This window comes from Oryzias latipes, chromosome 13 (assembly GCF_053564925.1).
Source record: "Oryzias latipes strain Hd-rR chromosome 13, Olatipes_Hd-rR_3.1".
In the NCBI taxonomy this organism is placed as follows: Eukaryota; Metazoa; Chordata; class Actinopteri; order Beloniformes; family Adrianichthyidae; genus Oryzias; species Oryzias latipes.
Genome location: NC_136249.1, coordinates 9225386 through 9240122, shown reverse-complemented (window position 1 = coordinate 9240122; position 14737 = coordinate 9225386). Strand labels below are relative to the sequence as shown.

The 14737-nt window shown below is 35.7% G+C and overlaps 1 protein-coding gene across 3 annotated transcripts; it reads right to left on the bottom strand.

The window, feature by feature from the left end:
* Positions 1 to 370: 370 nt before the first annotated feature.
* On the bottom strand, positions 371 to 12740 carry LOC101171510 (CMP-N-acetylneuraminate-beta-galactosamide-alpha-2,3-sialyltransferase 4-like). 3 transcript variants are annotated; one of them, XM_004075905.4, is made up of 10 exons: positions 12554 to 12740; positions 11785 to 11869; positions 11610 to 11699; positions 6337 to 6440; positions 6070 to 6133; positions 5870 to 5965; positions 4990 to 5179; positions 3268 to 3405; positions 1342 to 1494; positions 371 to 1261 (listed from the first exon to the last, which is right to left on the bottom strand). In XM_004075905.4, exons 1-10 carry the CDS (start codon positions 12573 to 12575, stop codon positions 1172 to 1174), a joined length of 1032 nt encoding a protein of 343 aa, XP_004075953.2. In that variant the 5' UTR covers positions 12576 to 12740; the 3' UTR covers positions 371 to 1171. The 3 variants fall into 3 exon arrangements, 2 of the variants coding, with proteins under 2 accessions (XP_004075953.2, XP_078785861.1); XR_013647167.1 differs by having other exon boundaries at positions 1122 to 1261; positions 1342 to 1472; XM_078929735.1 differs by lacking the exon at positions 3268 to 3405.
* Positions 12741 to 14737: the final 1997 nt, after the last annotated feature.

The following is a 14737-nucleotide window of genomic DNA, read 5'->3' as shown; positions in this document are numbered from 1 at the left end:
CTTTGCACAGTTTCTTTATCGCTAAAGAGAAACTTTTGAGAACAGAGACTGTCAGTCGGTGTTGTTTATGCCGTGCCCCCCCTTGTGTCAAGCTCTTTACTCATGCAAGACACAGCTTGCAAAAGGGGGATCAAGGGCGCAGCTACGTAGCTCAGTACCAATGGCCACGCCCATGTAGAGGAGATTTTGGAAACAGAGATTTCCAATAAACATGAAATATGGCTTTTTAGGACATTTACTTTAGGTTGTGGGATTTTGGTAAAAATAAAAATATAAATTAATTGATAAATAATAATAATTAATTAATAAAAATTAAAACACTACTGGGAATGTTCTCATTTAAAAAAAATGTCACGGGGGACTATTTAAGGTTTAGTTAGCATTTTTTTATTGAGCAAATTTCAAGAAAAATACGTTTTTAGAACCAAACAGCAACAAAAAAACTCCTGTGTAAAAATTAAAATCTGCAGAGAGTTAAATGAAATAAAAACAATAAACTTCAGACATGACTAAAGCCTAATTTGAAATATTTAAACGGTTAATGAACAAATGACAAGAAACACGTTTTGCAATCACATTGTCACTTACAATTCCAGTTGTTGGAAAAAAATAAGAGCTGTCAGCTTGAGTTTTTGACTTCACATAGGAAGGTAGGTAGGTCAGTTCGTCGGTCGGTAGATTTACTTAACTTGTCTTTTAATGTGACATTTAGTGTGTAAAGTTTTAAAACAGCAAACAAGTACTTTGAGTAACACTTTAATTACACTGTTTTAAATGACATTAACAAAAGAGCTGTATAAACATTGTAACCCCTTGAAAAAATTAATTAAAAATGTCCCACAGACTCCACAAATCCAAGGTATAGGGAAAAAAGAAGCTGCTACTTAACAACAATTTAATTAAAATGCTGTACTGGGAAAGCAGCCATAATAGGTCATAATGTAGGTCAGACAGAGTGCTTGGTTTTAGTATCACAGTAAACCCTTCATATTGGCCACCCTTAATTTGTTTCAAAGTATTTTTGTTCACAAAAAAAGTCTGTAAGTTTCAAGGCAAGAAAATTCAATTAAGGTCATAAAAGCAAACCAAAACCAACATATAGTGCATTCAAATTTAAAATATTTGATATTTTAGATGAAATAGGGGCCGCTGAAAAGGAGCAGCAAGTGTGTCACAGGTGTGGGTGCAGATACATGAGGGCTCCTATTTCTTCCAACCTTGTTAAGGCTTGGCCTTCACGGCCAATTTCGTGTGGAGAGTGCTGAAAAGACAGGAAAAAAAGGTTAATACTGTTGCAAATTAACTGTCACAATTAGAAGATTATGGTTGACTCCAACACACCATCATAGCTTTCATAGTATGCTGCCCAAAGTAATGTATGGGTTGCTGAAGGTTCTTCCTTGGGGGGTAACCAAATCCAGCTAGGTGGACCACATCACAGTAATTGAGAGCCACAAACACAGCAAGAAGCCCTGTGGTGGGATGAAAATAGCGCTGCAAGAAACAGCAGCATACAGCAGGCTTGAGTGTATGAAGAACATCTTCGTAAAGAATGTATTTTAACATGTACAATGTTTATATCAAAATAAACAAACAAAAAGACAATTAAAGCAAACATTTTAATGTTTAACTAGAGTTACTGAAGAAAAAAAATGTTGTTCCAATGTGGTGAAAGATTACAATTTGTAAATAAATTTGCAACCGTACTGAAATTATACCACATCTGGCTGTAAATTGCAAACAAACTTTAAAGTTTTACTTTTGAAAAGGTTAAGAAAATTCTTGACCTTTTCTAAAAAGTCAAGCACAATTTTCTTGCCGTCTTTCTTTGAAAGATGTTTGATTAGTTGTCAAAAACATTGACAACTTTGGTAAGAAACACTAACTTTTGATAAATACTGACGTTGGTTGGTTGATTGATTGATTGATTGATTGATTGATTGATTGATTGATTGATTGATTGATTGATTGATTGATTGATTGATTGATTTGTTGATTGATCAATCCATCGGTCTACATTGTTTACGACTATTTTCAGGAACCACTGGTTTAGGTTCCAGAATGCATAATTCTCCTTTATGATCAATTTACAAACATGTGGCACTTCCATTAATCAAAAGGGACACCATATTACATATCACTACCAATCCGAGGGAAGAAGACATATCAGACTTGCCAACGCTTTGCGGAAAATTATTGCAAAACCTCCTCCATAAAAAATTACGGGGCTCATGGATGTAAACAATCCCACAATCTGAAAAGTTATTGGGCTGCCACGTTTCAGTCAAAAACAAGGAATCAAACTTTTGATCCATTAGGGGATCTTGAATAAGATATCAACACTTTTGAAACATTTGGTTTTTGAATAAAAGCTTATACATCTGTTTCTTAACCTTGATGAGGACAAGAGGCCCTACTATTTTAATTTGATGCATTTCAAAATCTGTCTAATCCACAATCTTTTTTTTATTCATCCAGTTCCTTAATTTAATATATTTCCCTTCTGGAGTGAAGCGATTGCCAGAGTCTGTCCCGGCCACTGTTGGGTGAAGGCGGGGTACACCCTGAACAGCTTGTCGTAGGGCACAATCTGTTTTTCAATTTCTAAATCGACAAAAATCTTTGTTATTTGAACCCTTTCACCCCAAACTTTTAGCTGACATACTTTCAACTTTCTGAACTTTCCAAGCATTTATTAAATTAATATAATTCCAGTGGATATGAATCCAGAGAAAAGCAGCCATGTGTTGATATGCAACACGACACAATAGTATAGTGCTTGTGCAATCAATCAAATCAGCGGATTCAGTCATGGAGAAAAGTGCCTTTGCACTGTTACGCAACTCTTTATGATGCATAAAGGTACAAAGCAGATGTGAAAAGCCAATTTTCCCCACGTCAGCAAAAACTGTTTCAACTTGATCCCGTAAATGGTTGAAGAGTTATAGTTGGGAAAAGGTGTGGATTATTTAGGTGTCGCCTGACACATTTTCAGGGTTAAAGGACTAACAAACCAACCTGTTTAAATTATTTAATTTAGAATGTAAAAATGATGAGTAGTACTTTAAGTAATTTCATTGTCCCATCTACTTAAAAGAATGGAGATAACAGGAAGGTAGTCTGTAAAAAATGTACAGTAACAACGTCTGAATGAGTTTAACCGATAGATTTAATTTTTTAAACCAAGGGAAAAAAATATAAAACTGCATCCAAGGGGAAAATAAAAAAACTGACCATCCAAGGGGAGGGTTCAAAACAACCCCTTACCCGGCCCTTATTTGGTGGAAAAGGGATGTGAAGCATTTTGTTTGCAGTCTGATGCATGAAATGTGGGTCCAACACTCTCACTTTACTGCTGTCCACCAGCCAGATTAGGGTAGGGGGGTTCGAAAAATCTTTCCTTACCTTGAAGAACAACAAAGGGATAAAAAATATATATCTTAAAAAGGCAGAAGAACAAAATAAAAGAAGTGTGTGATTGCTTGAACAAATTTGTTCTCTCTGCCAAAATCTGCAACCAAAACTTAGATTTTTACAACCCTATGGGAGCACTTGTTTTTTTTTTCTCCCCTGGCTTTCAGCTGCTCTTTCTAGGTGTCATCACAAGATCCTCATCATCTGCCTCCATTAAATCATTTCCTGTGCATTCTCTTTGCTCACACCAATCATTCCTAATTCTTATACATCTATATCTCTGAAAATCCTCTATGGTCCTCCTCTGTGCCTCTTTTTACAGCTCTAACTTCAGCATTACTTTACCAAAATAATCAATGTCACTCAACTTGACTTGTCCAGACCATCTTACTTAGGCTTTCCTGCTATATCTCCAAAACCTCAAACATGAGCTATTCCTCTGTTGGCTTTATTCCTGATCGTATCTATTCTTGTCACTCCCAAAGACAAACTCGTTTTCAGCTCTGCTGTCTGTAAACCAACAAAGGACTACAGTCTTCTACACCTTCTCTTTCTTGCTGACAATCACAGATCGCACCTGAGACCTACCTCCACCTATTCCAAAGCCAGTTTCAACTCCTCTATTAAAACCCTTGTGCTATATTAGATGACCCCACCCTCACATTGACGTGTTATTCTTACCATAACAATGGTGGATAAAGGTGGAAAGATTTCATGTAATCCATGGACACCAGTGAAGATCACAAATCATTGAAGAAAAAAGGTTCAGAGCACTGTCTAGTGGGTCTAGATGACCCAACTCCCAATGTTAAAGTGCCTAGGATAGCACAAGGGTTAAAGACACAGAGAAGCTGTCACCACTTGATTTCCTGCTTTCTCACAACACCACCCTTTGCTGTTTGACTTCATTCTCCTCAGCCACAACTTTGTACTCACTAAGATTTACATGAATTGTGTGCTCTTTCCTCTATTCTCATCTCACCCCATGCTCCCCGTTTTTCTAGAAACTCGGTTTACCACTATTATTTCAACTCTTGGCAAAGTCCATTACCTTCTGTCCAAACTTGCCCATCACTTCCTCATCATTTCTATATATCTTACCCATAGGTTCATTTCAGTCTGCTCTAAACACCACTCTCTCCTCTCTAGGAATACCCTGGATCACCTCATCCATCTCCTTCTCCCTTACCTGAGATCCTACCTGGAAAGGCCCAACCACTGATAACATTCAACAGAGCACTTTCAGCTTAAGCTACAAACACATCACCCTTCATCACCCTTTCAATCCACACCGTAGATACTCAGTTTGCTCCCTTTTATTCTAGTCTCATGGGCACATAGGATATTTCTTCTTTCTATCATGTTGGCAATCTCTCTACACTTACATGAGTACCAAATATGCAAATTAGCTAGTGATAACCTAGCAACCATTAGCATTATTTTCCAAAAGCAAAAAAAATGTCTGCAATGGAGAATTCATTGAAGTCAGAGCCACTGATGGTCTTTATTCCCTTGGTTGACTTAAATGGCCTGGCTAAGAGGAAGACAAAGAAAAAAGACAAAAGTGTCCTGTACCCTTTTCTCGTCATAGAGGATCTCTTTAAGCCAGCGAAGATCCCGTGATTTAAAAGGCACCATGACCATTAGTGTGTCCGCCTCATTGTTCAACCCTGGGTCAGGGGAGGCCGACTCAGGGTAGAATATCCTTATGGTGGTCTTGTTCCCCACATCCTCCTCATAGCCCCTAATCGGAGCATTATTTAACCTGGAAGTAAGAAATTATGACAATGAGAGTTCAATGTTTAAACACTGGTTAAAAATCAAACACAGAATTCCTTACAAAAATAGACTTGAGAGATGAATAAAAATGGCATGTGTCTGCCTAACCCTGATTTAGGTGTGTGGACTGATATTTGAGCTAATAAACCTCCTGCATTTGGATAGTTTGGCTGTTGTACAAACTAAGCTATATACACTTAGATATATTTTATATTATTATTAATATAAATAAACACATTTGAGATTTTTTTTTGTGTGTATAATCTTTTTTTCTTCTTCACTTTAGTCCTTAATTAAGGCCATCAATTGCTAAGAAAACATGGTTTTTCTCTGCATATTTTGTATTGAAAAAAAAGCATTACTAATTACAACGTTTGTAAAAAAAGATCATATTTTGTCAGCTTTATTTGTATCTGCATTAACTATTTTACACAGTGGACTTGTTTAATTAACAAACTGATTGAGGGCCATGTTTTTATACATTCAATGAAGAAATGATCAAAACTAGTACTAGTAGAAACAGTGTACAAAATTGTTAACAGTAAAGCTTTAGGTATTAGGGCACATTTTGACCAACATGATATTGATATTTTCACTGCTATACCTACAGGAAACGAGTCTAAACATAGAAAGAAGTGAGAATTGAAGATTTGGTGTCACAAGCCAGGATGCTTACCTAATGACAACATCATATTTGTTAATTGTGTTTCCCAAGGAAGTGTTTTTGATGGCATAACTATTTCCCACCACAACACATCTTTTGCATTCAAGGCTGAGGAGAAGAATAAAAGAAGAGTTTGATATAATTAGTTTTCTAAGTTGCAAAGCTATTTTGTTGTAAGTTGTAAAGCTGAAAGTACAAAATAAGAAACTCACTTTTCAATGTGGGCTGGCATGTCATAATTTGCAGTTGCAGCAAGAATTTTGAGCAGCATCAACTCTGAAAATGCAGCAATTAAAACAGGTCAAAGTAATAAACTATGCAAATCCTCATTTCACACAGAAAGCGTCATGGTGTTTCATCTTTTAGGAGTTTAAATCTTTCTAAACACCAGTTTCTATTAAAATTTTAAACCCAATTCAATCATGCAAGACTGCTAAGTAAAGCCCAGAATTTGAGATGAATTAAAGAGATCAACATACCATTTCCTTCAATGCTATATGGTAAGCGTGCTCCTTTCAAGGGCACATACTCCTTCCAGAAAAAATCCTCCAGTTTCAGAAAAAGCTTTGTAGTTCTGGCAATACTGGATGAGAAAAATTGCATCAAGAAAACAACTAAATGTGAAGTTTGGGTGAATGGACATATTCAATCAATGCAACGAATAAAGCTGGATTCAGCACCAAAAAAAATTTGAGGAAAGCAACAACAGTTGCAGGCAAATGTTGCTTGCTATTTATCTCATTGAAAAAAAAAATCTGTTTCTTGAACACACTTGTTATTTAGTTTATGCTTAAAAACATTATGTTTTATCCTTTAAATTTTTTTATATAAATTTCCGACTGCAAACTTCCTTCCAAACAATGTATTACTGCGTCCAACTATTTAGAATTTTATGAACCTTTCCAGATCAACGTGCAGCAACAACTGTTTCTTTGTTCTCATGCAACATCGCACAAAATCAACAGACACCTGGATGCTACAACAATGCAGATGAACAACACATAAATCCGAGTCTGCCTTTCCTGCCTGATCCGTACATCAGCCTAATGCTGTTCACCATAACGATTGTTATGACTGTTCGACCGTTCACCATTTTTCTTTTAGAAAAACATTTGTTTTAAAAATACTGTATCTTTCAATGTCAAAGTTTTTTGACAGTTCTTAGCTGAAAAAGAAAAAGAATAAAACCCGACATTATAGTCCTACTCTAATCCTCTAATCTATTTTCAAAGTATTCCCAGTGGTCTTTTAATTATGATGATGCCATTTTAAGACAAAATTTAAAAAAAAATCCTTTCCTAGGAGAAAATGGCAGGGGTTCAATTCAATTCAATGTTATTTATACAGCCCAATATTACAACACAGTTGTCTCAACGGGCCTCATAATTGTACAAAACATAAAATCCGTTATAAAATACAATAGCTGATTGCTAAACAAAATATAAGTTTCTAAACTTTCTCCACTTGTTTTAGTTTGTGTTGCACTTTGTAGAGAAGAAATGCTGGTGTTTTTAGAGGTGGAAGATATGTATGACATTGCCAACAAGTTTAAAGATGATTAGTTTCTGATGAATTGGCCTTTTTCGGCGATATTTTTGGAAAGCTGAAATATTTATATCTTCAGCTTCAAGGCAGAGACACACAGCTCTCTCACCTGGCAGACAAGATCAGCGCATTCACTCATAAGCTGGACATGTGCAGCAGGTGACTTGATCAAGGAAACACTGATTTCTTTAAGAATCTGAGTGAACTTGCTGAAAGGAATAATTCTTGCACCACCACAATAATTCCATGTCTCAAAAAGCCTGTCTTCCCTGCGAGGATTCTTTCTAAAATATTTCCCAGACAACAGTGCTCAAAATGACAGTCTGAGAGATCCATAAACGCAGCAGCACCTGCTGGGCAAGACTTTAGAGTTGCAGTGTCAAACCTGCAACCTCGTTTTGTAAAGATGTGTCGCACAAAGCAGGCACATTGCAATGCAAACAACATTTTTTGTTAATGGCTGTTGTTGTCGAATGCTGTGTGTTGACATTGTTACACAAAGATAGCGTATGCCATAGGTAACACATCTAATCTGTTAACGAACTTAAAACGGCATCACCGACTGTAAAAATCGGGTCGACAAGAAAAAAAAAAAAGTGCAATTAAAATATTTGTTTTTCCGTTCAAGTTTTTGGTTCCTGGCAGTTAATAGCTTTTCTTATTTTATTAAGCAGATCACCTACATAGGTCAATTTATTGTGATGTAAAACCAATAAATGCATTTTTTAAGTAAATTTTTTCTGCCTTAGTTTTTTTGTACTGAAAAAAGATACATGGATAGATAAAAACTTTATTAATCTCCCGAGGGAGAAATTCAGGTGTCCGGCACCAAAACCCACACAATAAATAACAATAAAATAATCGTTCATACAATAGCAGTTTATATCAGGCAGATTTGTTAAACAGCAGTACCGAACAGAAATGTAACGAACCGAGCCCTATAAAATTTTGAATTGAACCGAAGTTTATTTTAGCGACGCGTTACACCCCTACTTGTCACATTAACATGTCACAAACAACACACTTTGTTTCAAAATGACAGTTTGTTTGTTTAAACAAATTCTCATGGCTCCCTAACAGCCAAGGGCTCCAAAGCTGTAAATTTGAGTGAACCAAAGAGACAGTTGGAGACTGACCTGTTTAGAGATGAGTCTAAAACTCAAAAAAATAAAACTTATATGTGAATTCAAGCATATATATTTTCTTTGAGAAAAGCTTCAATCTCAAAAGAAATGATAAAAAAGTGATCAAAACAGTGACAGCATCTCAAACATAGGTCATTACTAAGGAGGTGATCTGTTTCAATTCAGAAATGAAAATCAACGATTCACAGATCACACAGCGATTTTTACTTTTTATACATGTTTGAATGCTTCCTCTATGTGTTTTTTTACTGGATATATGAAAATTAAAATAATATACTTTTAGTTAGAATTGGAAATCAGAATCAATAGACAAGGAAAAAAGAAAAATGGTATTTGTCACATTAAACAATGTTACACTCAGTGTTGGGTAAATAACTTCTAAAAAGTGATTACTTTACTTAGTGAATGAAATTGTAATAAAATTACTTTAGTCATTCTTGTTTTAAAAATAATTCACTACTCATTACTTTATTTTACTTTTTTTCCACTCCTATGCAAATACTCAGGAAAAACAAACAAGATCCTCTTGTCTTTTAATTTCCTTCATTTTACGGCAATGATCTTGTGCAAAGTTTGTGTTAGAACACACTGTATGTGGTCTATGCCACTGCTCAAAGTGACAGGTGGAAAAAAACTGTAACACCTGTATTTGTATCTACCAAATCAATCAAAAGTCAGTCTTTCGAAAACACAAAGTACTGTTCCAGCAGTTTCCTTTTCTCCTAAAATGCAAAAAATGTCCTTCTAACTGGAGGGGGCCCCGGGGGTAGAACCAGCTCTTTCGGCTCCCACGTAGCTCTAATTTAACAACATTTATTTTTTTATAGAAATATTTGTCTCAGAAAAAAGTTATAATGTAATCCATATTACCTTCAGACTGTGGATGCTGTTCTTTTAAATCTAGACTTTGAAACCAAATATTGCTCGCATCAACATTGCAGCGGATGCCCTCCAGAAATGGTAAAAGTGTCAAACCTGTTTTTTAAAAACACTTGCTCATCTACTTTAACATTCAATTCATTGTGAAACAAAAAAAGGCAGATAAGGAGTGACTTGCACATGTAAATCAATACTAATTAACATTCGCTTTAAGTTCAAAATCCAGACATATATGGAAAACGTTTCAGTAAATATTGTAAAAATCTCACCAAAAAAAATGTAATGTGCATATATTTTTGGTTTCTCTACATTATGTTTATTAATACATATAGGACATGACATTCAAATATTGTACATTTTGTGAACGTTTTTCTCATATTTACATAGATGTATTTTCAAAAATAATGAATTGAAAGCAGAGCTCATCTTATGTTGCAAGACAAAAAGTTATGTGGCTCTTAACTATGTCTACTTCTATTTCTTGAAACACTGTAAAAAATAATAAATACAATTTAAATTAATGAATAAAAAATAAAGACAAAAAAAAAAAACATTGCATGCGTTCATGCTGATAAAATGGTTTATTTTATTACTTTACAACTTTAGCAATCACAAGTATTAAAGAAAATAACGACTATTTCTATCCTGACAACTTGTGGGCGAAGGCTGGGGACGCCCTGGACAGGTAGCCAGTCAGTCACAGGGTAGTGTCCACAATCACACACCCACGCACGCTCACATTCACACCTAGGAACAATTTAGAGCAGGGGTGTCAAACTCATTTTCACTGAGGGTCACATCAGCATGGCGGCTGTCCTCAAAGGGCCTGATATTACTTATACATGTAACTAAATGTAATGAAAAATAAATGTAACTACTCCTTAATGTCAAATAACTTATTATTTATTTACTATAACTTTTTAAAGTGATGATTCTGTCCATGCTTGTCCTCTGGCATCTCTTGTTCCGACTCCACATAAAATGACATGGGGGGGGGGGCCACATTTGGCCTCCGGGCCTTGAGTTTGACATATGTGATTTAGAGTAACAAATTAACCTATGAAGCATGTTTTTGAACAGTGGGAGGAAGCTGGAGTCTCCGGAGAAAACCCACGCTTGCACAGGGAGAACATGCAAACTCCACACAGAAAGGTCCCGCATTGATGTTCTGGTTCAGGTCCCCCAGCCGGGACTTGAATTGGGACTTGACTAATAACCACTGCGCTACTGTACAGCCCAATGTTCAAATGTTTTCAAAAGAAAAAAATGTTCAGTGTTCAAATGTTTTAAAAAAATTCTTTGTTCTGGGAAGGTAAAGCACTTCCCAGAAGTGACAGAGACAGAATAACTGCTGTCTGTCTAAAGTCAGAATTCTGTCTCCCCCTCTGGTCACCAGTGGGAACCATCTCCAGAGTTTTTGCCACACTTCTGGATGCTGCACACCTGACTCTCATTCACTCAAACAACCACAGCATACTTAAACACTGCACTGAGCTAAGCTCAATGTAAAATATTGTTAATGCCACACTGCCTTCCTTATCGGCGTCATTTCTGGACCTGATCTTCTGTCTCCTGACCCTGTTTGCCTGCCGCCTGCCCCGACCATCGCCTGGTATTTGACCAACCTGTCTCTTCTCTGATGATCGCATGCCTGTTATCGACTCCTGCCTGCCCGACTCTGATTTAGCCTTGTGGACTTTTATCTGAGCTAATAAACCTGCTGCATTTGGATTCAGTCGTCTACCTGTTCTTGTGACACTGTCAGCTAAACATGTCATGCTTTTCTCATTTTAAGTTTGGGTTTTTGAGACATTACCTGAAGCATGAAGACGTGATTTGTGTGTGTGTGTGTGAAATTTAACAAAATATTAAACTTTTTATTGTCACCAATGTTTGCTTCTCTATATCAATGTAATACACGTCTTAATAAAAGAAAAGCAATTGCTTGATATGCAATATACTGAATGCAAGTAATGGTTATTTTCAGTGTTGCCAAATGTTGACAGTTTATCTTTAAGATGAAAAAAGATTCATTATAATTGAAAATTCCTCACTTACTGTGCACAGCTTTCTTTTAGATCAAACCAGTTCTTCAAACCAGGTGAATAATGTCCTATCGTGTGCTCAAATTCTTTGTCTACTTTGACAATCTTTTTGCAAAAACAAAAAAGAGAGTAACTCACGTAAAGTTCAGGCTCTTCCATTTCTTGTGCGTTTCCCAGGCGTTGCACTGTGACAAGTTAATGAGCAGGTTCTTGCTGTCATTGGGTTTGCTACCAAAAACCACCATGAAAAGCAGGAAATAGTCATACAAGCTTCAAAATGGAACAAAATGAATAACTTGTGTAATTACGATACCTTTCAGGGATTGAAATATAGGAGTTGAAGATGAGAAAAGTAATAGTGAAAAGGAAACTAATTTGGAGAAAGGTAAGAAAGTGACCTATAAGAAACAAAAATAAAAAGCAATTATAAGTATCAAAAAACAACATTTCTACTTTAAATAAAAAATAGTTATTCTTGATTTATTACAAAAGCAGCTCAAGTTGTTGCAAACCCTGAAATATTTTACAGCATAAAACCATTTATTATTGATTAAAATTTGTTTGAAGCACTAAAAACTGTTTATTTCTATTTCTTAAGCAGCAGACACTGTATTTTTTAAATTTAGCTAAAAGAATAAACTGAAATATTTAAAATACTGTACATAGACTGATGTTTTTTTAGTTTTTTATTAAATTTGTTCATTACAGCATAAAGCGGTTAAAGAACTAAAGATCACGTTTATCAGAAAATAGAAAATAAGTCATTTTAAAAGCTGCAAAAGGACTAAATTAAAAGTATAGCCGATTTTACATTGAAATAAACAATTTGAACGATTTGTAGTTGTTCAACTGCCTTTCCTTCCATACGTTTAAGAACTACAAAATACATACACAGGCAAACAACTGGAAAAATAAATGACAAAATCAATAAAAATACCAAATACACATTCAGAAAAAAAAATCCAACAAAGATAAACACATGAAAGTCACTTGTGTATCAACAGCAAATCACAAAAAGTTATTGAAGTCTAAAAAGACCCAATCACAAAAGTAAAAACAAAAACTCAATAAAAATTTCTTACGCAAAATTGTCTCCCAGGGCATCTTCACTTTCTGCTTGATTCTATAGGTCTACTCAACACAAGCTCAACAGGTGGTAAATTCTGGCAGAAGAGTGTCTGACTTGTTAGTCCAAGGCCTCAGTACATTTGACTTACTCACAGCAATGCAGCTAAACCTTCACACTTCAAGTGTCACACTGATGTACTCATCTTTTGGTAAACATTCCCAGTCAAACAGGAATTTCTGCAGAAGACGAATAAATGTTGTTTTATGCAAGCTTAACTTTAGCACAGACTTACTGATGTACCCTTTTGGTCTGTAAATGATTTTTTTTACACATATTTGAATATTTAGATTCAAACTGCAGGTTTGCGTTCCACACTGGTCAATGTCATTTTTTGTTTGGTTGGTTATGCAGCCTTCTGATTTCGATTCCGTCTCCTCCATCTTTACCAACACTGCTGCTGCACCGATGAAACAGGCAGAGGTGAGCATGAATAGTTTGGTCAGCAGTCTTTTTTCAGGCTTTTAGCAGGAATTTGTAACCTAAGAATGGGATTAAATGTATTCTTCAAAGCTATCTTCATGTTACATGGCACAAATAACAGAACTAGATTATTTGCTCGTTTTGCATTTCTGTAGGACAATACCTTGTTGTAGTAACATCATGCAAAGTTTGGCTGGAGGTGCAGTAAGTTCGTTTGGGCATTCATGCACGCACTAACGCCATGAGTGATGTAAGCTGTTATTGTGGCACAATCGCGCACCATATTACATTCAAATCTGTGAATTTTAATGCAAACATTTTATTAAAGAGGGAGGCTTTTCCAATGCAATCGGATGGAAGGTTTTGATGGTCTTTTAAGTCCGAACATCGTACTGCCCTTTTTTCTAATCGTCTTTCATTTGATTTTTACAGGAATCTGCAGATTTAGAGTTAGAAATCGGAGACTACAATAAACAATCCTAAAAAGTTGACAAGAACTACTTAACATAAACATGATTGAAGTAAAAAAACAAAAAGGAAGATGCCCAATGTCTCCTCCATCTGAACCAACACTTTTGCTGTTTTAGTGCTTCTGTCAGCAGTCTTTTTTCCAGTTCTTACCAGGTTATTTAAGTCATGGATTTATATTTTTGGTGCTAGTTGATTTTTTTTAACCCTGTAAGAATAAATAAATATCTGTAAAAGTATTCAAGTCTTTTTTTGTGTGTTTTTTCAGTGCAAGAATAGAAGTTTAAAGGTGGGTAATTCCTACCATACCTCTCTTCATATAAGTATCCGCAGGGCTTGAAGACGAGCTCAGTTATGTTTGATTGTTTGAAGGGAGCAGTAAATCATGCAGAAAACGTTTCCCCTGAGGGCCGAGTTGGGAAACCTGGCTCATATTTGAGGGAGTTGAACTGTGCTGTGTTCAGTTTCTACATTTTACAACAAAACAGGTCTGAGAGGATTGACAAGTTTAAGATTCAGCTTTTTCATTTTTTTACTGAGTCATTCTGAGGAAAAATAATTTTTTAGAGTCAAACAACAAGAAAGAACAGCTGTGGAAAAAAGTAAAAAGCAATACACTTGAACTTTATTTTATTAAGAATACTGAATACTTGAGTATGAGTATAGCAAGTATAGGCCATGTTTGTGTTGTGTAGGAGTATACTAACTGAATACTTCTTTAGACTAAATTGAAACATTTTAAATGTACAATTTAGTAAATATAAAAAGTCAACTTTAAGTATACTGCCTTACTTTTGTAGACTAAGTACTTGTACTAAACAAACTACTTTTTGAGAATGAAAATAAACAAAACAATCTCAGAGATGTTTTCATTGGTCACAATCAAATCATTTAAATTACGATTTTAACTACAAAATAACTTCTCTTAGTTTAACTTATTTTAAGGTCATCTTTCAGTGTCTCCCTTCAGCGATCGCCAAAGCAAATCAGCTTTCACTGAATCCCATAGGTGGTGTGGCAGAATGCACTTTGACACAACCCTGTATTTTGAAGGCCCAGGCTTGGGCCCCCTTGTGGCTACATAGTTAGCCAGTACGGTGAAGATTCTTGCCCAAAGACCCCCACTGGATGAATCTCATCGCACCCCCTGGGAATTGAACCCTGGTTTCCCATGCGCCAGTCTTACACACAGCCAAGCGTTACACACAGCAAGCGTTAAGCCATGCGTCACGTCACCCAAAACTCATTA